The following is a 26,904-nucleotide window of genomic DNA, read 5'->3' on the forward strand; positions in this document are numbered from 1 at the left end:
ACACTAATGATGAGGTCTTAAGAAAGTTTGGTTTATATGCCTAAAATACGGTGTAAGGCAAAATTAACATAACACCAAGAAATCTCCCAGGCATCAGTCAAGTACCTACACAAATTTTTTTTCTGCGAATTTTTGTTTTATTAAGACCTTTTTGTGGAGAGTTCTCACAGCTAAAATATTTAATCAAATTTTTCGTTTTCAAAAAGAAAATACTTCTTCTTTCAAAAAAAAAAAAAAACAGGAGTGTCCTTTTTGGCAAAAGCAGTTTTTTAGTTCGAAACAGAAAATTTAAAAAATAAAACAACATCTGAGTATTATAAAATACTTGGTCAAACATTTGTGGTGGACATTTATGTTGGACCTTTTAAAATTATATTAAAAAGCTTTTATACTCTCCGAATACTCTTCGGAATTATTCTTAAGTACTAAAACATTTATATTGCACACATTTGGCAAATCAATAAAGATCGAGGATAATAAATATTTTTGTTTTGAGTTGTTTATATTTACACCTTTTTGAACTTGAATCTGTTTTATAGACCAATTTAAATTGTGTAAAAATGTTTAAATAAAAAAAAAAAAAAATCTATGTGCAATTCACACGTGCTAGAAGTGAAACCTTTAAGACTCATTTTTCTTGAACAAAAAATCGAAAAAATCTATCTTTTTTGCTTCCATCAACTTTAAATTCATTTTTTTATTATTTATTAAATATCATATGAAAGGTTACATATGTATATTAGGGTGGGTCAAAAAAATCGAACAATTTTTTTTTGATTTGGTACTCCGAAAAATCGATTGCTAGACCCCTCTAGAATATACACAGCAAATATGAGCTCTTTATATTAATGGGAAGGTCCTCCGCTTTGCAATTTTCCATTTTTACATCAAGCTTCTACTAAAAAAAAATATTTTTTTTATTAATTGACTTTTTAGCAAATTTCTTTTCAGATTCTTGTAGGAAATTGAACGCTCTACAAAAAAGGCCTTATACACTTTTTTCGTTTATCTAACCGTTGAATAGATATTTGAGGTAAAAAAATCGAGAAAATCTTTAAAAATTCGTTTTTTGGTCTTAATTTTGTAACAAACTGAAAAATTATAATCATCAAACGCGCAAGACATATTCTTGTTGGAAATTGATTGCTCCACAAAAAAGGTCTTGTTAACTTTTTTCATTAATCTAACCATTCTAAAGATATTAGAGGTCAAAGTTAAAAAAAAATATAAAAACTTTTTATATTTAAAAAAAAATTCCAATTCACTGAAACTTCATAATTTTCAAATTAGCAAGATATATTCTTGTAGGGGCTTAAACGTTCTACAAAAAATTCCTTGGAATGAAATTGATTGCTTTAACCGTTTAGAAGATATTCGTATCCAAACCAATGCTCACTGATTTCAATAGTTTTCTTATGACCCGTATGCATTGCGATTTGGATAAGAATATCTTCTAAACGGTTAAAGCAATCAATTTGATGCCAAGGAATTTTTTGTAGAACGTTTAAGCTCCTGCAAGATTACGTCCTGCTAAATTGAAAATATTAAATTTTCAGTGAACTGGAAAATTTTTTAAAATATAAAATGTTTTCATAATTTTTTTTAACTTTGACCTCGAATATCTTTAGAATGGTTAGATTAATGAAAAAAGTTAACAAGACCTTTTTTGTGGAGCAATCAATTTCCAAAAAGAATATGTCTTGCGCGTTTGATGATTATAATTTTTCAGTTTGTTACAAAATTAAGACCAAAAAACGAATTTTTAAAGATTTTCTCGATTTTTTTACCTCAAATATCTATTCAACGGTTAGATAAACGAAAAAAGTGTATAAGGCCTTTTTTGTAGAGCGTTCAATTTCCTACAAGAATCTGAAAAGAAATTTGCTAAAAAGTCAATTAATAAAAAAAATATTTTTTTTTAGTAGAAGCTTGATGTAAAAATGGAAAATTGCAAAGCGGAGGACCTTCCCATTAATATAAAGAGCTCATATTTGGTGTGTATATTCTAGAGGGGTCTAGCAATCGATTTTTCGGAGTACCAATTCAAAAAAAAAATTTCGATTTTTTTGACCCACCCTAATGTATATATTTAAGCTTTAAATATTTTTTTCAATCATGCCTGTCCCACATCTACAAAAAGAGCTAGAATTTTTTGAACCTAATCAGTTTTCATCAAAAAAACTAAAAACATCAATCTTTTTCCTCTTCTAACAACTTTAAATCCATTTTCTTAAATGACAACCTATTATATCATCTGAAAGCTTATTATTTTACCTTTTATATGACGCTTCAATCATATTTCTACGATGCCTACAAAAAAAGTAAGAATCTTTTAAAGCACACCATGTCGAAATTTCAAACTTAGATTACGGTATTTCCTGCACTTGTGGCTGGTCATCGGCAACAGATCTCCACAGGTGTTTTGATGTATTTCTCAAGTTTTTCAATTTAAGATTGTGTAACTTGTAGAGCACGTACCGTTATGTGTGATATATCAAATGAAAGGTAATATTATCAGAATGCTCAATAAAGTTAAATACAATTTGTATGTGCTGTAGATCAAAAGATATAAGGTGTTTAGAAACGTTATATCATGTTTTTACCGTTATCTCAAAATTTTGATCATGAAGTTAATTTAAATTTTGAACAATTAAAGTTTATTCAATTAACTATTTACAGTACAAATTTTCTTCTATCTATTAAAACAAAAAAGTTATAATCAATTGATTTTTCGTGTCGTTTTTTCTTTTCATCTTGTTTCAAATCACTACGATACTAAAGAAGTTTTTACTTCAAAAAGAATCAGCGTCTACCTGAAAATAGTTAGTGCATTAACAGATGTACATTAGGGCGTTTGTTATTTTTGAATCAAGTTCCTAATCGGAAAAACTGTTTCTAAATAATAAAAAAAAAATCCTCTAATTTTTTCAGATTTTTATTTTGACACTAGATGGCGCCCCAAGAGTTTTAAAGTTTTTTTATCATTTGAAATAGGTATGTGTTGACTTATGATGGCATTTTTTTATATATAGACTTAAATCAAAATTTTTTAATGAGGTCTACATTAAACAACGTTTTCAAAAAGGTATAAACCATTTTTCTAGGACCAGGGGTTTAATCAAGATATGCATGCTTTTTTTGGGTTGTATTTTATTTTTCATGCTATTTCATATGCTGGTTTTAATAAAACATGCTTGCTTAAATAAAAAAATGCTTGCTAAAAACCCATGCATGCCCTGACTAAAGCACTGGTCCTAGAATGTGGATTTAAGTCGATATCTAAAAAAAAAAATGGCCCAATAAGTCAACACATACCTATTTCAAATCATAAAAAATTGTTAACCCTCTTGGGGCGCCATCTAGTGTCAAAATAAAAATCTGAAAAAATTAGGGGATTTTTTTTTATGATTTAGAAACAGTTTTTCCACTTATGAACTTGATTCCCGAAAAAAACTTAAATAACGAACGCCCTAATGTACATATATTTTTGCGTCATTTTGTGGCCTTTTAATCTGCGTCATTGGTTAAGCTTTAACATAATTCATCACGGATCTATTTAATTTTTGTTAGCAAAAGCCAATACAAAAATAGTCATTTATTGTTGAATTATCGAGCAAAATTTTTCAAGCAGATTTAGTTTTTCAACATTGGGGGTGTGTCCTCTAAATACCACCATTTTCCATTATATTTAGAAGTTGAAGTTCACTTTAACTCAAATTAGAGTTTTGGAGGAAAAATGATTTTTATTCTGTTTATTTGACAGTTTCCACAAATCAATTCTAAGCTGTTTTGACCATAAAACAAGTGTAGGTAATCCTGTTCCAAATTGATCAAGACAGGGTCATTTTACAAAACTATTAAGTGAAATGAAATTAGTAACAGTTGATAGAGTTTTTTTTTTGAAAAGAAATGTAATGAAGCATAGTTTTTAATTTCCTCCTTATGGAATGGAAGGACCTATACAATTTCCCACCGAGTCCGAACGGTTAAGCAGAGATGCACTTTGTCAAGACAATGATACTCTTAAAGGCATTGTCAATTCCTCGCCAGAAGGCAGTATTTCTGAAAATAAATCTTTTAATTTTTTAGGTGGTAGAGGCTGAAAATCGAACCCACACCTCTGGCGTCATAGTCCATCGCGCTACGGGGTACTACGAGCGTATAATAAAGTCTTCAAATTAATACAACTTTCTTGAAAATACATTTTTGGGGGGTTTTTGACACTTTTTGTTCAACTTTTCTGCGGCGAAAATTTTAATAAAATTTTGTTTTGAAAATAATCTAAAACACAGCCGTTCTTTGTTTGTACAAATGGAAGAAATTATCAAAAAAAATAAATGTCTAAGTTTTTTTTGTTTTGTGTGTGCTACCAGATACCTTAACTAATCTAGTACAGCAAAAAAAAAAATATCATAATTTGATTGATATCAAAACACTATGTAGGTAACTAGGTTATTAGGTGATATGACGTTTCGGAAACTTTTTTGTTATACCTAGATAATTGACTCATATTGGTTTGTTGTCAATTAAACAAGTTAACCAAAAATCATGGAAATTCATTTCAAAATACCAATGTTAATTGGTATAACAAGTATGAACATGAATCTAAACTTACTTCATAAAACAACAAAGTTTCAAAAAAAAAAAAAAAAAAAATGCATGATGACAAATATTACCAACCAACCAACAAAAAACAAAAGTTAAAACAAAAAACGAAAGTTCCTCTATTGTACGTATTTCCCCATATTTCAAAACCCTATAAACTTAATATGTTCATAATAAAGAGTAGAGAGAGATATTTTAGTCAAAACCTTGTACCTACCAACCAACTCTGGTGTAACATAACATTAAACAATTTAGCCTAAACAAAACGAGAAAACATATTATTTTGACAGATAAATCCGACAGAAAGAAAAATAATAAAAAAAAAATAAAACACCATTGACTAAACAACACACAAACAAATACCTACGTACAAAAAAAATTAAAGCTTTTCAAATCAGCAAGCAGAAAAAATTTAGGTCAAGCATATTTCTTTCTGATATGTAGATATGTACAAATATATATAAACATACATACAAACATACATAAAAAAAAATCAAAAGTAAAAATGAAAAAAAGCTAAAACGTTTACGACCGCAATTCTTAGTTGCAAATACATACAATCACATGCTGGCTCTGATATGTACCATCAAAAGTTACGTCGTCGTCGTTGTCGTTTTCGACGACGACGACGACAACGATTCCTCGTCCTCTCTATGTATTTGGAAAAGTATCTCAAAGTTTTGCGTCAATTCGTTATGGTTTTCTTGTCTACGCACACCTCTCTATGTACTACCTCTCTCACTCTTCTCTCTCTCTCACAAACTCATAAACTATCACACACTACTCTCTACATACAATAAAAACAACAATTTTTTGAATCTGGAGTAGGTCAAGGACAGTATAATTGGAACATTACAATTGAAATGCCTATTTTTTTAATTTATTTCTCTTTTTTAACTTTTACTTTCTCAACACGGTATTTTTTTTTTTTTATTTTTTTTATATTTATAAGGCGAGAAAATGAGAAATGAGCTCTTGTCTATAGTGTGTTGAAGAAATACCTACAACTTAATGCAGCTTTTTAGGTTTTTTTTTTGGTTTAAGCATATTATTAAGAAATCTCTCATCTCATTGTATGTAATAGGGTACAAAAACCAACAAGGCAGTAGGTTGTTTTGTATGTGTATGTATGCAATCCATATATCCACCATATAGAGCCAATGTCATAATATTTGATTCACTTCAAAAACAACAAAATGGAACAAAAATTATTTCTACATACTTTTTAATTCATAGTCTCTCTTGGTTTATAAAAATGATAAAAAAAAAAATAAATTTCCTTAGTGTGTAAAGTACAAGAGTATATTAATTGGTAAACAAACACACACACAAATACATACAAAAATAATTATGAAAACATGATCGAAAGCGTTTTTTCTCTTTTAAAGTATTATTCAATCGCACACATACATACAACCAAACAAAATCAAAATAAAAAAAAAAAAAAAAACCGAAACCATTATACAACGGAAAAAGCTTTCAGCGTTGCACACATAATATATAAACAAGAAACTAGGTCATGATTGTAAGAGACAACGTTATAATAGCCATGGGAAGTTATGTGAGAGATATAAATTTTTTTTTTTTTTGTAAATATAAAAAAAAATTTCAGAGACATATGGTTTTGTTTCAATTTAATGGTTTTTGATATATCCTAAAAACTAGTATAGTTGAAAAAAATAAATAAATACAAAAAAAAAAAAAAAAAAAAATGATAAAATAATGCATTGAATTTGAATGACCTAAATAATAAATATAGAATTGTGGAACGCGCGTTTAAGGTAGGTTGTTCTCGTTGTTGGGTTGGTTTGGTTTGGTTTTTTTTTTGTGATTTGGGTAGAGTAGAGAGTAGATAGTAGGTACATACTATATAAATTATTATAACATGAAGCTTAAGCTTTAATACAGATACATTAATTCGATGAAGGTTGGGGTAGGTCAGAACAGAAGGTTGCTGTATACGCAGCAGAACAAGGGTATACACTATACACTGTTGTACAATGTACTTAGTTACATTTTATATTAAAATATACACAAATATCTCTCCTGTGTGGTAATAAGTAACACAATGTAAGTTATTTTCATTTTTGTTTTTTTTTTTTTTTTTTTTTTGTTATTTTTGGGGGTTTTCTGTGATTTGGCAACATTTTTAGCCGAATATTGTTGTATATGGTACCAAAACCACTGACGAATTTCGATATGGAAAAATTCTTTAGAAACAAATTAAACTAAAGATAGGTATCTACATAATTTAGAGTAGAATGGTGGGGGTGGGTTAGGGTAGGGATATCTATTGTTTCAGTTCAAAGATGTGTTTTTTTTTTTTTTGTTCTGTAATTTTCCTTGTTTCCTTTTTTTTTTTTTATTTTTGTAATGTAGGTAGCGTGTTATATTGTGATAGGAAAATTTTGAACCAAAATTAAAGAAACAAAAAGTAGAATAGACTTTTTCAAGACGTTAAAGTAGATAGGAATGTAAAGTACCTACACAAAGTTTTGAAGTTTTTTTTTTTTTTTTTCTTAAAAAAACTAAATGCAGTGGAAAATCGATTGGAAAATATCGAATTTTTCAGACAGCGAGTGCCTTTTTCTGTCAAATTGTTGAGGAAATATTGTTGAACGAGTGTGGAACGTAGTTTGTATATTTTAAGTTAGATCAGAAAGTTTTAAAAAGTCAGTTAAGTGTTTTATTAAATTTTGTGGAACGCATTCTATGCTATTTCAAGTAGAGGCAAATGGCAGGTTCTAAACGAAACCAAAAATCTTGGAAAATCGATTGCATATTTTCGTCAATGATTGAGGAAACAATTGTTGAACGAGTGTGGAACGTATTTTGATTTTGAATTTAAGTCAAGTCCGTACGAGTTAAAATGAAAATCGTTGTTGTTGAAATATCAAAATTTTAAAGCTATAATTTTCGAATATAATCACTAGTTAAATTTTGTGGAACGTACATACATATTTTTTCTGGTGTTTACGAGAGGTTAGTGGCAGATCTTTAACAAAAAATACAATGGAAAATCAATTGAAATGCATTTTCTGACAAATACGTAGGTAAGAAAGAAATTGATTTATTGAGCCAGTGAGGAATTTTCCAAGTAAAGTTATTTTTCTAAATTTTTCAATGCAAGGTAACTTACTATCAGAAAATAGTCACAACGATTATTAAATTTTGTGGAAGGCAATAATTTTTGGTGTAAAAATTTATGTTTGGAATGTACATATATTTAATTTAAGTAAAGAAGGCACTTAGTTTAAGTAAAAATGGAAAATGCTACAGTAACCAGTGTGGAACGTATTTGAGATTTAATCAGGGATTCAGTTTGACTGAACAATAAATAATTACATTTGCAATTTGAAATTTGTTGTTCTGTTTTTAACGTAAGAGTTTTTTTTGTGTATTTTAATTACAAATTTTTCGTTATAGTTACCAGGAAAATACATACAATCACATGCTGTGGAACGCATTCATTTTACCAGAAGTGAAAAATTACATTTGGGTTATCAGAATTTGGAATGAGTTTACATTTAAAGTCTTATCGTACACAAAACGATAGAAAATGAAATACATATACATAAAAATCGTTTGCGTGAAAATTTCAAGTTTGCATTCCACAGCTTTTATTCTAATTTAAAGTCGTTTGTTTCGCAAATTTCAAGTACTTTGGTACTTTGATGGATCTAATCTAATATAAATATTTCTACTTATTCCTGTGGAGAGGTTAGTACTTGACTTAAACAAGAAACGAAAAAAAAGTTGAAGAAAAACTTCAATAAGAAATTTTTGTAAATTTTCAAATAGAATGGAAATATTCTGTGATATTACAAGATTTACATTTACGGAATTATGCCAAAAAAAAAAAAAAACTGGTTTGATATGCCATTTAGTATTATGGAACGTGAGTACTACATATGTACATTGAACACAAAATTAAAATTATGGTGGCATTATATGTTTTTCAAAAAAATGCATGCACTTAAAACAAGAGTGTACACTTAAACTTAGTTTTGTTAGGTACGTGCGATATGATAAGCTTTGTCATATAAGATTCCTTCTTTTTTTTTGGTAACTCGTAAGAAGTTCGTTTAAATTATTTCTATAGACATGAAATAGACATAAAATTGTCTATTATATTCAATAGCTACTTTTTTTCAACTAAAGTATGTAAAAATTTTGATTATCAAGGTAAAATGTTTTCAATTTTTCATAACTTGTTAATTTCTGAAAAAAATTGGTATAATAGAATGCAATAGATTGATTGTATTAGTATTTCATTTCATTCAAGGGAAAATAATACATTCTAAAATAGTATATTTTTGATACATAAAAGGATTTTCGTAAAATTTAATTAAACTTAAAAATTTTAGTACTGCTGTTTTGGTTCTATTTTTAAAATTGATTTTGCTAGCAAAATAATTTTAAATTTTACATTCCACAACTTATGATTTTTATTGAAATTGCACAGTTCAGTTGATAAAGTTATCGAAATATTTTGAAACTGATAATAATTATGTATGTTTACGAAGGTGGATTGTGATATGAAAAATAAACATATTCCACACCATATAATGACTACATTAAGTTTTTGAGTTTTTGAGAATGTTTATATCCTTATTAAAGTATTTGAGAAAATTAGGATTTTGAGTCAAACAAATCAGAACGAGAGAAAAACTTGTGATGAGTACAAACTTAGACTAAGTTCAATGAAAACATTATGCAACTGTTAAATTTCCAGTTTAAATAGGGGAGAAGCAAGTAAGAGTGGTTATCCTTATCGTTTTCATGCTTTAATATGACAAATTGTGGAACAGAATTAATCTTGATCGAGGTCTGAAAAGTTTTAAGCTCACACTTCCCAGGTTTTTTTTGTCAAATTTTGAAAAAAAAAAACTGAATACACATATTTAATGTTAATTTCGTGAAAACTTATGTTCCAGGCTAACAAATCGATAATAAGGCTTGTGGAATGTATTTTTCATTTCATAAAAATTCATTATTAATTTTGAGGGTTTATCGTCAATTGCATAATGAAAAATTAGGTTAATAGCGTGGACCTTGAATGGTTGCACTTTCTTTTACATTCAGAGAATTTGTTTTACAAAGAATTTGCAAGCATGTGGAACGTATTTATTTCTAAGTTTTTAAATGTTCAATTCATATTGCAGCAAAAAGTTAATGATGAAATTAAATCCAGAAAGTGAGAAATCTTTTCGAAATCCTACATAAGTGAATGGAAGATATTATGGAATAGAAATCACATGACAGATGGAACATATTAGTTCTTTGTTTGGTAGTATTAAGTTGTCATAATTTTAAAGCAAATACGGTGACAAAATAGATTCCAAAAATTACATTGAAATGTGATTGACAAATTTTCTTGTTAAAATATGTACATATATTGCAATGATACTTAATTTTGTATGTGCCATATTTGCCTTATAAACACACGTTCCACAACTTCTAATTTTGTTGAAATTGACTTTTAAAGAAAATATGATATTCTTTTTTTTAAATACATTGAAAATATGGCTTTAATAAATTTGTGGAACTCATTCGTTCTTTTTTTAACTATACACTAACTTTGAAAGTTTACATTATGAAATTAAAATGAGACCTTGAAAAATTTTGTGGAACTCATTGATTTTCTATTTCACGCGAAATGAATCCTGTTGGTTCGAAATGTAATGTATGAAAATTGATGTGGATCCTAATATGAAACCATTTTATCAATAAATAAAAAATAAAACTTACCTTCCAATTTCATTCCAACTTCTAAACATTTTTGAAATCGACAATATGGACATCGTTTGCGTTGCGTTTTATCAATATGACAAGATCTCTCCGCTACACACGTATAGACTTTTTTATTTTGAACGGTTCTTTTGAAAAATCCTTTACACGATTCACATGTCAAAAGTCCATAATGATATCCACTAACTTTGTCACCACATACAGGACACAGTTCCTCAAAGAGATGTTTAAAATCAATCCCTTCGCCCTGATGATGATTACCACTACCATGTCCAGTGGAACCTGTTGTACCAACTGGTGGTGGTATTAGCGATATATATCCACTATTTGGATTCGCACTTATTACACCACCACCGTTACCGCCACCGCCGCCATTGCTACTGCTATTATTGCCCGTACTATTTGGACCATTATTACCAACTATACTTCCTCCACTTCCTCCAACACTTTGTTGAGAATGCGAAGACGTGTTATCTTGATAACCTGTTGGAAATATATATTGTGAATCGAAATTGTAAATGTACGAGTATGAAAAATTTGAATTGGCAATATTTTGATTTTGTTGTTGTTGTTGTTGCTGTTGTTGTTGGTAAATTGGATGATGTTGTTGTTGTTGTTGCAGTTGGTGATGATGGTGCTGTTGTTGTTGCTGCTGTTGCTGATGATTATGTAAACTATTAGTTGGATTATTCAAATGCAAATTGGTATTTCCAACTGCATAAGTTGAAAAGTCATTTTGGGATACAACATTATTATCGGCATTGTTATTATTATTATTATTCATGGAAGGAGAATCAGTATCGTTATTATTTTGTGTTGAATTTGAGGAATTATTTACAACACTCGATTGGGTTTGTGTTGCACCAACAGCCGGACTAGGTGAAGGCTGTTGTTGTTCTAAACTTCCCATTGAAAATGGTGGCATATTAAGCGACGATATAAACGACGCTGCAGATTGTTGTTGCTCCATTTCTAATAACATTTTTTTCTATATACACACCATCAAAAAATAAATCATATATATATGTACATATATTTTAGGTACAATGACTCAAAATTAATTAATTTTTTTTTCTTTTAATTTTTTTTAGAAATTAAAAAAAAAAAGAACAAATCAGATAGATAGGTAGGTTTTGTATCTTTTTTTTTTTTTTTTTTGTTTGTTGAGTTGAGTTGTGATGGATTCGATAAAATTATTATTATTTTTTATTGCACTGAATTGAATGTATATTTCAATTAGGTATTATTGTTGTTGTTTGGTTGGTTGTTGATTTATATGCAAATTTAAAATTAAAAAAAATAAACAAAATAAACAGAGAACTTTCAAAAAATGCACTTCTTTTTTTTATCATTTAGGCATTTCAGATAGGTTTGTTGTTACTTAAGTACACAAATAGTATGCTTTTGGGTTTCAAAAAACTCAGCTTTAAAAGGTTAAAATTGATAAAGGTATTTTTTGTGTGGAAGTATAAATTCGACATGTTATTTTATACTTTGCCGACGGAAGAGAATATTTTTTATGATTTTTATATCCATGGAGAAAAAAAAATTTATTTTTTTTTTATTAAGACACAGACACTCACAGACACACAGATGGGGTTTGGTTTTTTTTTAAATAAAATTTATAAAATTACAAAAAACTTGTAATTTTTAAAAGGCCAAGCTTGAATTTTTGTTTTGTTGTTAATTTTAATTTTAAAAATTAAATAAAAAATATATTTAATTTAATCTTGACACTAATTTCTACAATTATCATAATCCTTGGGCTGATATTGTAAAAAGATTTTGGTCATTAACAAGTCGATGTTTTTTTTTTGTTTTGTTTGTGTTTTATATAGAATTGGAATGCAATTCGGCGGATAGAGGTTTTTAATTCATCACACAAAAATTAAAAACGATTTTTATTTTTTGTTTTAATCATAAACAAACGCAATAAATTTATTTTTATTTTATAGTTCGGGTGTTTTTTTTTTTTTTTTTTTTTTGTAAAATTAATTGTTAATTAATTTATTTTTAAAACGAAATAAAAATAAATTGGTATTTATTATCCCTGTGTGTTTTTTTTTTGTTAATGTTGACAAAAAAAAGTGCAACTGCTAGCCGCCACGGTCCACGATTGACTAAACTAAGTAAATGCTAGGATTCCCGCGAATGTAGGTACCTACTCCACATTCATTACGTATTCTCGAAAAACTCGACTGAATCAATCTATCCATATCACATAATACCTCACAGTCGTAGTCGCAGTGCTTATGGTGCTGCTGTAGCTGATTTAGCTGCTGCCTGCCGCGTCGTCATCATCACCGTTGTTCTCACTGTGAAACACCAAACGTGTTTTTGAATAAATGGAAAAAGCTTTTTATTTTGTATTTCAACTTCACAGATGAAATGAAAATGAAAAACAAAAAAAAAAAAAAAAAAAAAAAAAAACGAGAGCCAACAACCAAAATTAAAAAAAAAAAAATCGAAAAAAAAAATATAGTGCGCGGGACGGGAAGCTTATGAATTGTAGGAGCTCTTCTTTATGGGTTTTTGGTAGAGTATCTTTCTGTGTAGGTATTTTGTGTATTGTGAAATAAACGTATCTATGTGAATTGTACATATAAGAGATTCACATAGATACTCTATTACACACCAATAATTAAACTTGTGTTTGAATTTTTTTTTGTCCAAGTATTAGTGTGCTTCGAAAGCGAAAGTGAAACTTTGCGCTGGAAGCATGATGAAAAGTTTTGGCACATTTAAGAGCTTTGTTTTTTGGTAGCACTCTGCCTATACTTAACAAAAAAAAAAAAAAAAAAATAAAAGTTAACTATTATACTTGTGTGTTGTATGCTTTGGCTGTTCGAGTGTTTATTGGTGACTTGTGAGGCTTGAGGGAAGTAGTTCGTATACAGTAATTAGGCAGATAATAGTTTATTCCATTTTTGTGTTAATTTGATCGTCTACTTCAACTTCAAATTAAAAAAAAAAAAAAAAAAAAAAAATGCGAAAGAGACTTTGGAGTAGGTACCTTATTTTGAATAAATGAGATTGTTATGATTACCATTTTAGGGTACTTCCTTGCTTAGTTTTTTATTGGAGGTAGGTTAGAAAATTTTCCTTTTTTTAGGGAGGATACCCTTTAAAATTGGATTATTTTTAATTAAGGTTCTTCCTGTCTATTTAAATTAAATTTAGACAAATTTAAAAACAAAATTACATTAAGAAAACTGACAAAACTTTAAGAGAAGACTTATACTTTTGTAGAACCATGCCAAGGATAAGAGAAGGAACCGTTTACGCCTTCTTGTCTATGTAATATTGAAGAAAAAAAAAAAAAAACAACAAAAAAAAAAAAATACATTTATAGGAAGAAGGATATAAGCGGTGTGTTATTTAACATGTTGCTGTGCTTAAAGAGCAAAAAACACAAATCATAGTGGAAATGGAAAAGCTTTAAGCTAGTAGCCGTACCCATCTATACACCATCATGATGGAATTGGGAAATTTTATATTACAAAAAAAAAAGGCCAAATTTTTTTGGCGTAGGAGGATTAATATAAGGTCTTCGGTGCACGAGGTGTCTGGCCACAAACGCGTGTTTGCAAAATTTCATTGTTCTTCTTTCCGATTTTTTTTTTTTTTTTTGTTGACAAAAATGTCTTCGATAAATTTGAAAGAAGTACAATTTGGCAATCCTGGATGCTATTGGCATCTTCCAGTTGCTATTAAAGTGGATGGATTGAATGTTTCAGAATAAAAATTCTTAATGAGAAAGCTGGCATAAAACTAGAACGTGCAGACTGTAGGGGAATTATCTTCCATGATTTGGTTTTGGTAATCAATCAAATCTTGGCTTATATAATTCTTCTTAGGTTATAGATGATAATGAAAAATCATATTAATTGCTCCAACACTGTTCAAGTCCCTTTCTTACAGCCATTCACAAACTTAAGAATTGGGCCAGTTGTTGCAGACAAAATGAATTTTTTTTTTAAAGCGGACATTGCTGTTATTCATGTCCAACAGTAAATGCTTTTGAATTTGTTGTCCAAGTCAAAATTCGAAAATAAACAAAGATGCAATTTTTTTCTAATTAAAATAGATTAATCGGGACACTGTGGCGTATGGGTACTTTTTTTTTTGACAAACTCACAAACTTGTGCACTTAAATTGCATTCATGATAAATTTTAATATTTATATAAAATTGTACAAAACTTAACATTAATATTTATTCAAAGCCTCTTATAGCCTGCTTCAACTAGGGCAAAAGACAGAATTACCTATATGAAATGAGATAATTTCCAACTCTTCATGAGTTGGAAATTAAATATTAGCTAAATTACCCATAGACCAGTGCCGATGCCTTCAAAAACATTAAAAAGTACAAATCATAGCAGGATGAAACCCATTGGAAAAGGAGGGGAATATGATAAGAATGAAAGGAAAGGAAAATAAATTACGGGCGAGCCGAGTTCGGGAAGTGGTAGGGTTGAGTTTTTAATGGTAAAAAATTGTATATCTCGATTTCCGGAAAAACTACAAATCCTATAGAAAAAAATTGTATGGCAAAGTTCTAGGTAATAAAAAGATCTACAACTTTTGTATCAACAATTTTTTCACATAACCTCAAAATTTATGTGAAAAATTAAAAAAACCGAGTTTTTGGTTTTTTATTTTTATCTTTTTCAAAAACAAAAATTTTTCTAGGAAATTTGGTGAAAACCTACCTTATTATATCCCAAATACACTGTAATTTATTTGATTTAAAATATTTATTTGTTCGCCTTATTTTGACTTAATACCAAAAAAAACACCCTAATTTTCAATCGAAAATTCACGTGTCAAAATATCAGCTTTTTTCAAAAAGTCGGTGGGCATTTCGTTCGTTAAAATGTCTATTTTCTTATGGTGTAAAAAAAAATTTACATAAGTATACTATAGAACATGTTCTAGCAAAATTCAAAAAATGAAAAAAGCTTGAATTCGAAAAAAAAATTTTATCATTGTTTACAATTTTGGTCTATTTATTCAAATTTACACTTTAATTACTCAAAAAACGTAAGATTTCATGTAACATTGATTAATCTTACGTTTTTAGAATGTACTTAATTTACTTAGGTTTGTGTAGGAATTACACAAACCTAAGTAAATTAAAACAAAAATGCAGTATTTTTTAGATTAAGGGCTAATTTTGACAGATTGACAGATAAACCTCACTTTCGTATTGACATTATTCGATTGATAGTCTAACTGATGATTGCAAAACCAGGAGGACTAAAACTATTTGTTATTTAAGTTATTCTATTAAACGATTAAACCCTTTTTTGAACCCTTGTTTGTGGGTTAGCAACTAAGTGTTTTTATTTAACAATATTTTCTTTGTTTTTTAGTACTCGAAGGTGTATTTTAAGCTTTAGAACTTTGAATTAATTTTAATGTTGAGTTAAAAAAAAAAAATGCATCGAAATTAAACTTGATCGAAATTAAACTTGATTCATAGATTCATATTGTAAGGCAATGCACTTAAAAAAAAGTACGCATACACCACAGTGTACCAATTTATTTATTTTAATTTAAATCAAAAATTACATCATGGTTTATAGTACAGTTCAATACATTTTAACTGTGTTGAAAATGAATTCTTGTTGATTTCTTTAAAGTCGCAATAAAATTATCCAAAAAAAAAAAATTGAAGCATTTTTGGACTTTTAGGTTTTGCTTCAAACTTATTATTTAAAAGGTCAATAAGGTGCTTTAAAAGAGCCGATTTTTTTTTGCAACAAAAGACAATTTTTGCTAATTGAAATAAATAAATAAAGAAAAAGTTTCATACGGTTGTTGTGGGATAATTTCTTAAAGGTTGTGAGTCGATACTATAAAACTATCTTGCTCCTTCATGAGGTTTAGTGCCACAATTATACTTTCAAAAAAGTGCGCATACGCCATAGTGCACCTAATAATTTGTTTTTATATGTTTATAATGCAGTGCAATGCATTCCTAATGTTGGAAATGTGTCCTTATTCATGTCTAAAAAAAATCTTGAGCGCGTAATTAGGTGTTTGTTTTTGTGTTTTTGTTTGTTTTTCTAAGGAAAAATTAGTTTTTGTTTTTATTTCTCGAAAATGACAAGACATTTTTAAAACCGGTATAACTTTTTTCTAGTTTAGTTCAATTTTAAAAAAAAATTGCCGCTCCTGGCTAAACGACCTCCCTTCCATAAGATTTTTTTTTTTTTGTTGTCTCAACCCAACCTACAGGATCTAGCTTTTTGGCACATTCCTCCAGAATCCCCCTATAAAAACATTAACATTTTTGTTTGGTTGTCACAGGGCACAAAATAAAAGTTCTGACCTTGAGGGGTTAAGGATATGTTTTTTTGGACGCTGAAACCGAATCCGAAGTCCACTTCACTCGATCAGATTTTCTAGATAACCTCAAAAAGTGTTCAGAGACATCCTCAAACGAAACACTTTTTTTTTTTTAGGTTATATCGAAAACTTGCCGTGATGGTCACTTCAGATTAATTTTAAGCGACCCAAAACTCAGGTAATCTACAAAGTGGACACGAACCAATAAAAAACAATTGATAACATTAATTTTAACATTGTTGCGGGTGTGACAACTGAACATTAAAATTGTAAAATTATTTTTTGAAGTTTCAGTTGATCTTGCTGAACTTCACTATTTTTCAGTCAAATCAACAAACTGGCACTGAATGGTGCCTTTTTTACAACCCAAAATGCAATAAACTGCCACCACAGCCAAACCAGTTCATGCAACCTCGTCGTGCTACTTAATTTCGAACTTGCACCCAACCAACCAAGCATTCTGACTTAATTCTATAACTTTCATTTTCAAAAAATGCCGAGCATTAATTTAGAGGCGAGGTGACGCGACTCGACGCGACAGCAACACCCGCCGCACATTCAATTCCTACGTGCTGCTGCTACTGCTACTGCAATATCGCGTCGCAAGATCTTTTCAGACCATTTTTCTTTTAAATAATTTTCTGAATTTTTTTAATATCAAAATAAAGTTACATTTTTTGTGTAATAATTTATGTGCATTTTCAATTTAATCTTGTTTTTTTTGTTGTATATTTTTGTCTTTACAGAGAGCTTTTTTGCTTTACGCACATACAACGCATTGAAGAAAAATAATAAAACAACAACAAAAACAACAAAAATGTCAGTTGCTACTTATTACAGCACACTTTTATATGTATTGTATATTGTGTGTTAATACACAATACCCATACAATGAAAAAAAGCTCTGGTTATATTTCTCATATATCTACACCATCAAAACTTTACTTTACTTTTGCTTTCAATATGAAATAACTTACCAACACAATAATGCAAAAGAGCTCTCGCACTAATAGCAAGCAGCAAAGTCGCAATGCTCGCACACAATCTCCTTATGTGCACATTACTTTTGCTTTTACGATGGCGTTGTGCGATGTGTCGTTGTGTCAATGTTGTTGTTGTTGTTGTTGTTGTTGGCTATATATGATGGCTATGGCGGTTAGACGGGTTTGCCGGCGCGCGCTTGGTATGAATAATGTAATAAGTGAAAGTGTATCGGTGACCCACTTTCACGATTGAGGTCTATGTTAGAAAAGTATACCTATCCCTCCTCTTTCAGCTTCTTCAGTTCGTCACTTGCGATTCATTGTCGCTTTTTGGTCATTAAAAAAAAAAAAAAGCTTTTGCTTTTTTTTTTTTTGTTTTATTTCATTTATTTATCGTAGATGTACAAAAAAAAAAAAAAACAGTGTTTACTACTGTGCGTTTTCTTCAATACACTAACAGAAATAATCTGTGGCAAAGGTTTAAGGCCTTGACACATTTTAAAAGTACCTACCTATGTAGGATTGAAGCTTATAGTGAGGTAGGTATAGAGTAGATAGATAGATGTATAGCTTCTTCTCATTGCCGAGTGAGGAGAGTATAAAAATGTAAAAGTATTATATATTTTTTTTTTTTAATCATAAAATATAGAGGTAGGTAGGTGTAAGTAGGGTGGGGTAGGTTATAATGCATCCAACAAAGTTGTTCTAAAACAAGTAAGGAAGTATATCTATATATCCCCACATAGCTAACTCCTTCGAGATATAATGCAACCATACATAGAAATATAGTTTTGTCGGTTAGAGTATTTGTTAGAAGCCGACAAGGTTTACCTATATTGTGACCCACTAACCTACATACTTTATATACAAAAATAAAAATAAAATAAAAAAAAAAGCTTTTTTAATGTTATGAAATTTTTATTTGTTCACTTTTTTTTTTTTTGTAATTCATACAATATAATTGCCTTGATCAAAAAAGACTCGGTAAATAGTTGGCTTTATACAGAGAGAGACATACATAGGCATAAGCAAAAAGCATACCTATGGGGGTACTGGTAATGGTACTGGCAATGGGTAGGTAGCAATAACGAATTGATAGAAATCCGAAAAGAGCATAAAATATGAGAAACATCTTCAAAACCGGTCTAAAAGGTACCTATACTTCATGAAGTAGGTATTTTATGTTTTTGTTGTTGTTATTATGGTATGGTAATATGGGTATTTACCTGTGCCCATGTCAACATTTAACAACAAAAAAAAAAAAAAAATTGGAAATGGAAATGGAGTGGTGTAAAGTATATTTTGGTCCTCACTTTTTATATTTCAACTCCAAAAAATTTGTTACATACATTAAACGCCTAGAGCAAAGCACACAAAATGCATAGATTTATGTATATGTATCTAACCTGACTTATAATCGTCACAAATACAAACGAAATCACTTAAAATACATAAATTTGTATAGTGTCTTGTGTGTACCGAAACCTAGGCACATAGATATTTATTACAAAAATAGTGTTGGATAGATATAAGTTTTGTATATACACGAAAAAGCAGCACAAATAAAAAAAAAAAAAAGATAGATAATATTGTATAAATGAAAAACGATTGGAGAAAAAACGAGAAAGAAAACTGGTCAAGTGCAGTAGGCCATGCAATTATTGAAGTAGGTCACCACACTTCAAACTATACACAGAGTAATTGTTGCTTTAAAGCTTTAAAACAGGTTACATCATACTCGTACTCTGTGCGCTCTGCTCGATTGTGTGATCGAGATCAAAAGTGCTGCTTGCTTATTATTCCGAGGCGAGGGTACCTATATTAATATGTATGTATGTTTTTTTTTTAAATATTTTTTTTGGTGTAATATGTTGCTGTAGAGCTATAGCCCACCTTAGACATTTGGAACACTTGAAGGGGGAAAAGATAGCACAAGTATAATATGCCCATATTTATAATTATTTGTTTTATAATATATTTTTTTATGATGATGAATTTTGTGGTGCTAATTTGTAATTATTGTTCTTATTTTTGTGGCCTTTTATGGGTTTTTTTAAGTTTATATAAAGAAAAAACATATTTAGTCCTAATTTTTCATCGTCAGTTTTTTCATACGAAATCTTGAACAAAATTTAATTTTTGTTTTCGTTGTTGAAACAATTAAATGTTAAAACTTATAAAAATTTTAAAAAATCTCATACCATCTAACAAGTTTTTTAATGAATTTTTTGAAAACGGACTGATAAATATTTTGAATTTGTTGTCATTTTTTGTTCTGAAAAATATTGGCAAATTTTAAATGTGTATAAAAATTATTTTTAAAAAAGCTTTCATTAAAATTCGACTAAGACGCAATCGACTGTATATTTATTAGGGTGGGTCAAAAAAATCAAAATTCTTTTTTTTGATTTGGTACTCCGAAAAATCGATTGCTAGACACCTCTTAAATATACACACCAAATATCAGCTCTTAATATTAATGGGAAGGTCCTCCGCTTCGCAATTTTCCATAATCGTATCCAAATCGCAATGCATACGAGTTATAAGAAAACTCCTGAAATCAGTGGGCATTGGTTTGGATACGAATATCTTCTAAACGGTTAAAGCAATCAATTTTATGATTATTATAATTTTTCAATTTGTTACAAAATTAAGAACAAAAAACGAATTTTTAAAGATTTTCTCGATTTTTGGACCTCAAATCAAGGGGCACGGTAGTGCCCAGCCAAGTTCTCTAGCAACTTTGGCACTACACCCTTATTTACAGGAAACAACTCAGGCCATTTTCCACCCCCCTCTAACTTCCACACCAAAGATGCTAGAAATTTCAAACTCGCTACATTTATTGAGCTTGTCAAAACCAAACTCCTCACAAAGGAAAAAATTTAAAGTTTGAGAATTTTAGCCATGGGGCATTTTCATTGAATTTTCATCAAATATAGAGATTTTCAATTCTACAGCCATACCTTGCAAAAAATAGTGAAACCACAACAAAAACATTACTGTTAAAAAAGGAGCCAAGTTCTCCTATGTTGAAGTTATGCTGGCACAAAAAGTACTGAGATGTAAAAGTGTACCAAGTTCTAAATTTTGGGTTCAAATTCGTATCAATAAAATTTTGATTGTTTACTTGGCAATTTTTGAAATAACTTTAAAAATCGGTAATTAAAAGAAAAATTGTCAAGAGAACAATCAAAATTTTATTGATACGAATTTGAACCCAAACTTTAGAACTTGGTACACTTTTACATCTCAGTACTTTTTGTGCCAGCATAACTTCAACATAGGAGAACTTGGCTCCTTTTTTAACAATAATGTTTTTGTTGTGATATCTATTAAACGGTTAGATAAACGAAAAAAGTGTGCAAGGCCTTTTTTTTAGAGCGTTCAATTTTCTACAAGAATATGTAAAGAAATTTGCTAAAAAGTCAATTAATAAAAAAATTATTTTTTTTTAGTAGAAGCTTGATGTAAAAATGGAAAATTGCAAAGCGGAGGACCTTCCCATTAATATAAAGAGCTCATATTTGGTGTGTATATTCTAGAGGTGTCTAGCAATCGATTTTTCGGAGTACCAAATCAAAAAAAGGAATTTTGATTTTTTTTGACCCACCCTAATATTTATGTATGTACCATGTTTTATTTTCTTTCAAGGAATAATGTACTCCTGTGTTTCTGAATAAAACAATTTCTAATATTGAGGTAGGAATAATATGCAGAGAAAAAGTCCTGCTAATCATTTTTCTGAAGTAATTACCTAATTTGGCTTAGTATAACAGTTTTACGAGATAAATGTGTATTAAACAAACAAAGGGTTAGTATGATATTAAAACATATATCCTTTTGAAAAACTCAAATAAAATACGAATTACCAGGTTTCTGAGATGATCAACCTTTCTTCTAGTTGAAATAAATTATTTTGTACACTGTGGCGTATGCGTAATTTTTTGTTTCGATTTCAAAGAAAGACATTCTTTCAATAATAAATATGATCAACTTATTCATATTTATAACCGTCTAAGCTCTAAGTCAATAAATGCAATTATTTTTTCATCCTAATTTTTATTAAAAAAAAAAAAATAACTCATTCCCGGAGCGGGAATGAAGGTTTAAATTTTTTGAAAGTTTCAAGATTCTGTTGGCTGCATGCATATCGACTTTTTTGGGGAACGTTTTTTCCAGATTTTAGTTTAGATGTAAAATGTAAAATAGCTTCCAATTTTTTTACTTGCGACATAGGTACTATAGGGCAAGTTTAGGATTCGTAAAAAAAATCGAACTCGAGATAACAATTTTACATGACATTACGATGATGGAGAATGCCAAAAAAGTGGGTCCGGCAATTCTGTCTGTCTGTCCGTCTGTCTGTCTGTCTGTATGTACCTCGAGCTACAGCCTAAACTATTCGAGTGATTTTGTTCAAACTTGGTAGTTAAGAGTTTTGGGTGATTCCCTAGAGGACAAATTGAAATTTTTTTTTAGGACCAAAACTAACGGTACCTGTCATATAACGGAAATAGAAAAGTTAATTTTTTTCAAAAACGGCTCTAACGATTTTTATTAAAATTTTTTGAGTGTAGTAGTACACATAAGAGCCAACTTTCTAAATAAAAAAAATATTTTTTTACCGTTATTAACAGTACCTGTCATATAACGGTTTTTTTTTATTTATGAATATCTTGTTCAAGAATAAACCGATTTCAACGAATTTTTTTATACATAATCGTTTAGGTAAAGGTAATGTTAAAAATTTAGAAAATTTCAAAAAACTCATTTTTGGATTTTTAAAAAATATTTCAAATTTTTTTTTTGAAAAATCTATTTTTTGAAAACGTGTTTATGAAAAATTTTGAAATTTCGTTTTTATGCGTAAATAAATTATTACTTCAAAATGGCATACCAACCTTTTTTTTTAAAAAATGTAAGAAAATTTTTATATATAAAAAATTGTTTTTTTTAAAAACGGCTCTAACGATTTTCGAAAAAAAATTTCTAAAAATTCCCTTCTATACAAGAAGTAAACTGGCATACTTGTTTTTTTGTGAAAGATCATTTAAAACGATATTTAATTAATTATAAAAAACAGATTTTATTTTTTTTAATTTCTTGAAAATATCAAATTTTAAATTTTCTTAATTTTCTTGAATAAAATGCTTTAACATTAGAGTAACTTAAAGGATAAGAGCAAGTACGTGCGACACCAGTCGTGCATTTTTTTTAAATATTTTAAATATTATGTAAGCAAAATTTTGTTTAAAAAAAATGCACAAATTTAAATGTTGCTAAGAATGTTAAAGGCCTTAATATATAATTTAATTTTATAATAAATACGTTGTGTTTTAATAATTTTTTTTGTACACTATGGCGTATGCGTACTTTTTTTTGGTTACGATTTAATAATTTTCTCCTAATTCGAGATTTTTTTAAGTATTTATGTGTATTGAAAGAACAACGAATGCAATTTTTACAATGTTCATGTTTTAAGGCTTACAAAACATACTAGCACCCGAAAAAAGTATTCTTATACATATGTACATATGTATTAGGGTGTGTTACTTTTGTATGGCGGAAAAAAAGTACTCTTATTAAACAACGATTTTATATGAAAAAATGATTTTTTTTTCCTTCGCTTATTGTTTCGCAGCTTACTTATTAAGTGTTCAATTTTAACAAAGCAATTGCAATTAAAAAAATATACATATTTTAAAAATCTATAAAAATCCTATATTTTGAGCGAGTCAAAGATATTAATAAAAATGAATATTGTTAAAACAAAATTTAATTTTGAAAAGCAATGCAACTTTTAAAGGCTATTACATTTGAAAATTCCATAGTTGAGCACTTTGACACACCCTAATATGTATACAACTTGGGTTTTACGAACAAATCTGCTGAGCAGAAATGTATAGTAAAACCTTGGTTTTAGTACAGGTTTTGGAATTTTTTTTTTTTTAGCTCAGTGGGAAAAGGCTATTAGATCCATCATATTCTATGTGGACTTTAATTGATTGATTGGTAAACTTGCACTTTCTTTTCTTTCTTATCTTTAAATGTTTATAATTTCGATTAAATACTCAAGAATTGGTTAAGTCGAATATAATTATGTTGTAGAATCTGTTGCTTTTTCATGGTTTTGAGATCCCATTAGTAGCCTAATGACATTTTATGTACATATCAGTTTTAAATCAATATTCTTTAAATAACTTTGGAAAGTGGCGTAAAATGGCAAGTTCAAGTTCAAAGTAAATTGAACGTTTTTTTTTTATCCTCCTGAATACATAAATATACAATTGAATAAATCTAAGTAAATACCTTTTGGATAACCCTGAAATCGCGCGAACTGTTATTTCAGATACCTACTAATAAATTAATAACTAACTGCTAAATAAAATAATGAAACAAAAAAAGGATGAGCTTATTTAAAAAATATGTTTTAAAGTTAAATCATGAAATTTTTAAAATTTGACATCCTACTTAAAACTTATTTTAAAATTATTTCTTGAAAATTTGCAAATTTTAAACATATCAAAAATAATTTGTAGGTACAAGTTCTTAATTGGAATCGAGTCACATACTTTGTTTTAGTTCATTCAATTTTAGATTAATTGATTTTTCTTTTATATTTTACAATCTTTATTCTATCTTATGGAAGGCATTTGATCTGTAATAGCAAGTAGGTCGGAACCAGATGTAGATTTTGTTTTGTTATTATTCAATGGAATTATTTGGATAGTGTCAATAATTACAAAACGTATGTAGCAATTTTTAATCGAATTAAGTTTAATTTTTCATAATATTTGTGCTTAAACAGATTGTTTTATTTACTCAAGTTGTTAGATTTGTAAGTTATTTCTTCACTAAACTGAATTAAAAAAAAAACAACTCGATAAATAGAAATAAGAATTTTGTAAACGAACAACAACAAAAGTCAATGAAATGATTGCACCAGAAATGAATGGCTAAAAAATATATGTTTTGTCTATTAACTTTTATAGAAAATCGATTTAAGGTTAAACAAATTAATCAAAGTTCAAAATTTCCCTGAAGGGTTTAGTCAACTTAATTAAAGAAAAAACAAAACTGAAGGAAGTAATCAATTAAACCAACTTTCAATTCAATCTTTATATAAAAATACAAAATACAGGGAAAAATTTCATCTTAATACTCAAAATAAAAACAGATTAAATTAAATCAAGACTAACTTAAACAATGCATTCTTCGTTTTCTTTTTTTTTTGTAAATTCAAAATCAGGTATATGCATTGCGTAACAAATCCCCGAAATCGAATTTTCCCAAAACGAAACCAAAAAAAAAAAAGGTTATACCTGTTTGACTCGATTAATGTTGGCGCAATCATTTCATTGAGTACCTCTCTTCCCTATATATGTACATGATTCATCTGTTCTGCTTAAATTATTTTTGATTGCTTAAAATACTTTTTAACACTGAAAGTCATAACCAACAAAATTCGGTCTGCGTAAAATGATGCCATTTATTATACGTGATGACAGTTCTTGTGGTAATTTTTTTTTATGTGACATCTTTTTTGTTAATAAAGGTAAATAACTGTTGAAATAAACTTATACTTTGATGCAATTGTCAATAGTTACATTATTTTACGCAGCATGAATTTCGGTAAGTATACTTAACAAGCTGATACATTTTTGGTATCAAAGCATAATCATTGTTATTATGTAAAATATTATTGCTTAAAACGGGTGAGAACTTTTCTTTTTTTGCCATTTTTTCCTTTTTTTGAAAATCAATACCTACTAAAAATTGATTCGTAACTATCAGTTCAGTAACTTGTTTAAGACTAAGGTTTGAGTGGCAGGAAAAAATTAAATTTGATAAAAAAAACTAAAAAAAAAAAACTAAAATATCGTGACGTATAATGGTTTAAAAATTATTTTTTTTTTTCAGTAAACGTATTTTTTTAAATTAAAATCCTTAGATCGGTTTTTGGTGGAAAACAACATTTTCCACTTTGGTCATAAGAAAGTTACCGTTTATTGTGGTAAAAAAATCGATTTCCCCCCTAGGGAATCACTCAAAACTTCTAACTACAAAGTTTAAGTCAAATCGCTGGATTTGGATTGGCCTGCACCTCGAGAAAAGAACATTACGAGGCCCACTTTTTTCGTATTCTCTTTCATTATAATGTCATGTCTGATTATAATTTCGAGCTCATCAAGGGGCACGGTAGTGCCCAGCCAAGTTCTCTAGCAACTTTGGCACTACACCCTTATTTACAGGAAACAACTCAGGCCATTTTCGACCCCCCTCTAACTTCCACACCAAAGATGCTAGAAATTTCAAACTCACTACATTTGTTGAGCTCGTAAAAACCAAACTCCTCACAAAATTTCAGCCTCCTACGATGAGTAGTTTCTGAGATATAGGGCTTCAAAAATCGCAAAAACCGTAACTGACTCACTGACTCACTTACAGATCATCAAAATTATGGAGAACTTCCCGATATCGTAGAAACTTGAAATTTTACACGGTGATAGGACTTGTGGTGTATACAAAGGAATTTGAGATTTTCAATTCAGGGGGCGTGGCATCCGCCCATTTCCGCTGAATTTTCATCATATATTATAGAGCACTTCTGATTATCGTAGAATCTTGAAATTTGGTAGAATAGTAGAGCTGGTAGTTAATACAAAGGAAAAAATTTAAAACTTGAGAATTTCAGCCAGGGGGCGTGGCAACCGCCCATTTCCGCTGAATTTTCATAAATTATTATAGAGCACTTCTGAATGTCGTAGAATCTTGAAATTTGGTAGAATAGTAGAGCTGGTAGTTAATACAAAGGAAAAAATTTAAAACTTGAGAATTTCAGCCAGGGGGCGTGGCAACCGGCCATTTCCGCTGAATTTTCATAAATTATTATAGAGCACTTCTGATTGTCGTAGAATCTTGAAATTTGGTAGAATGGTAGAGCTGGTAGTTTTTACAAAGGAAAAAATTTAAAATTTGAGAATTTCAGCCACGGGGCGTGGCAACCGGCATTCCCGCTGAATTTTCATAAATTATTATAGAGCACTTCTGATTGTCGTAGAATCTTGAAATTTGGTAGAATGGTAGAGCTGGTAGTTTATACAAAGGAAAAAATTTTAAATTTGAGAATTTCAGCCAGGGGGCGTGGCAACCGCCCATTTCCGCTGAATTTTCATAAATTATTATAGAGCACTTCTGATTGTCGTA

At 29.1% G+C, this 26,904-nt stretch overlaps 1 protein-coding gene across 5 annotated transcripts in view; it reads right to left on the reverse strand.

Annotated features, from left to right (window-relative positions):
- The window catches only part of LOC129910800 (nuclear hormone receptor FTZ-F1), a 78,970-nt gene that overhangs the window by 19,854 nt on the left and 32,212 nt on the right, over positions 1-26,904 (reverse strand). For 3 of the 5 annotated variants that reach the window (XM_055988352.1, XM_055988350.1, XM_055988351.1), the window contains exon 3: positions 10,357-10,839. The exons of 1 other annotated variant lie outside the window; for it this stretch is intronic. In XM_055988352.1, coding sequence (XP_055844327.1) covers positions 10,357-10,839 — 483 coding nt within the window. Of the gene's footprint in view, positions 1-10,356; positions 11,395-26,904 lie in introns of those variants that run through there. One more of the 5 variants, XM_055988353.1, reaches the window with a different exon arrangement.

This window comes from Episyrphus balteatus, chromosome 2 (assembly GCF_945859705.1).
Source record: "Episyrphus balteatus chromosome 2, idEpiBalt1.1, whole genome shotgun sequence".
Lineage (NCBI taxonomy): Eukaryota > Metazoa > Arthropoda > Insecta > Diptera > Syrphidae > Episyrphus > Episyrphus balteatus.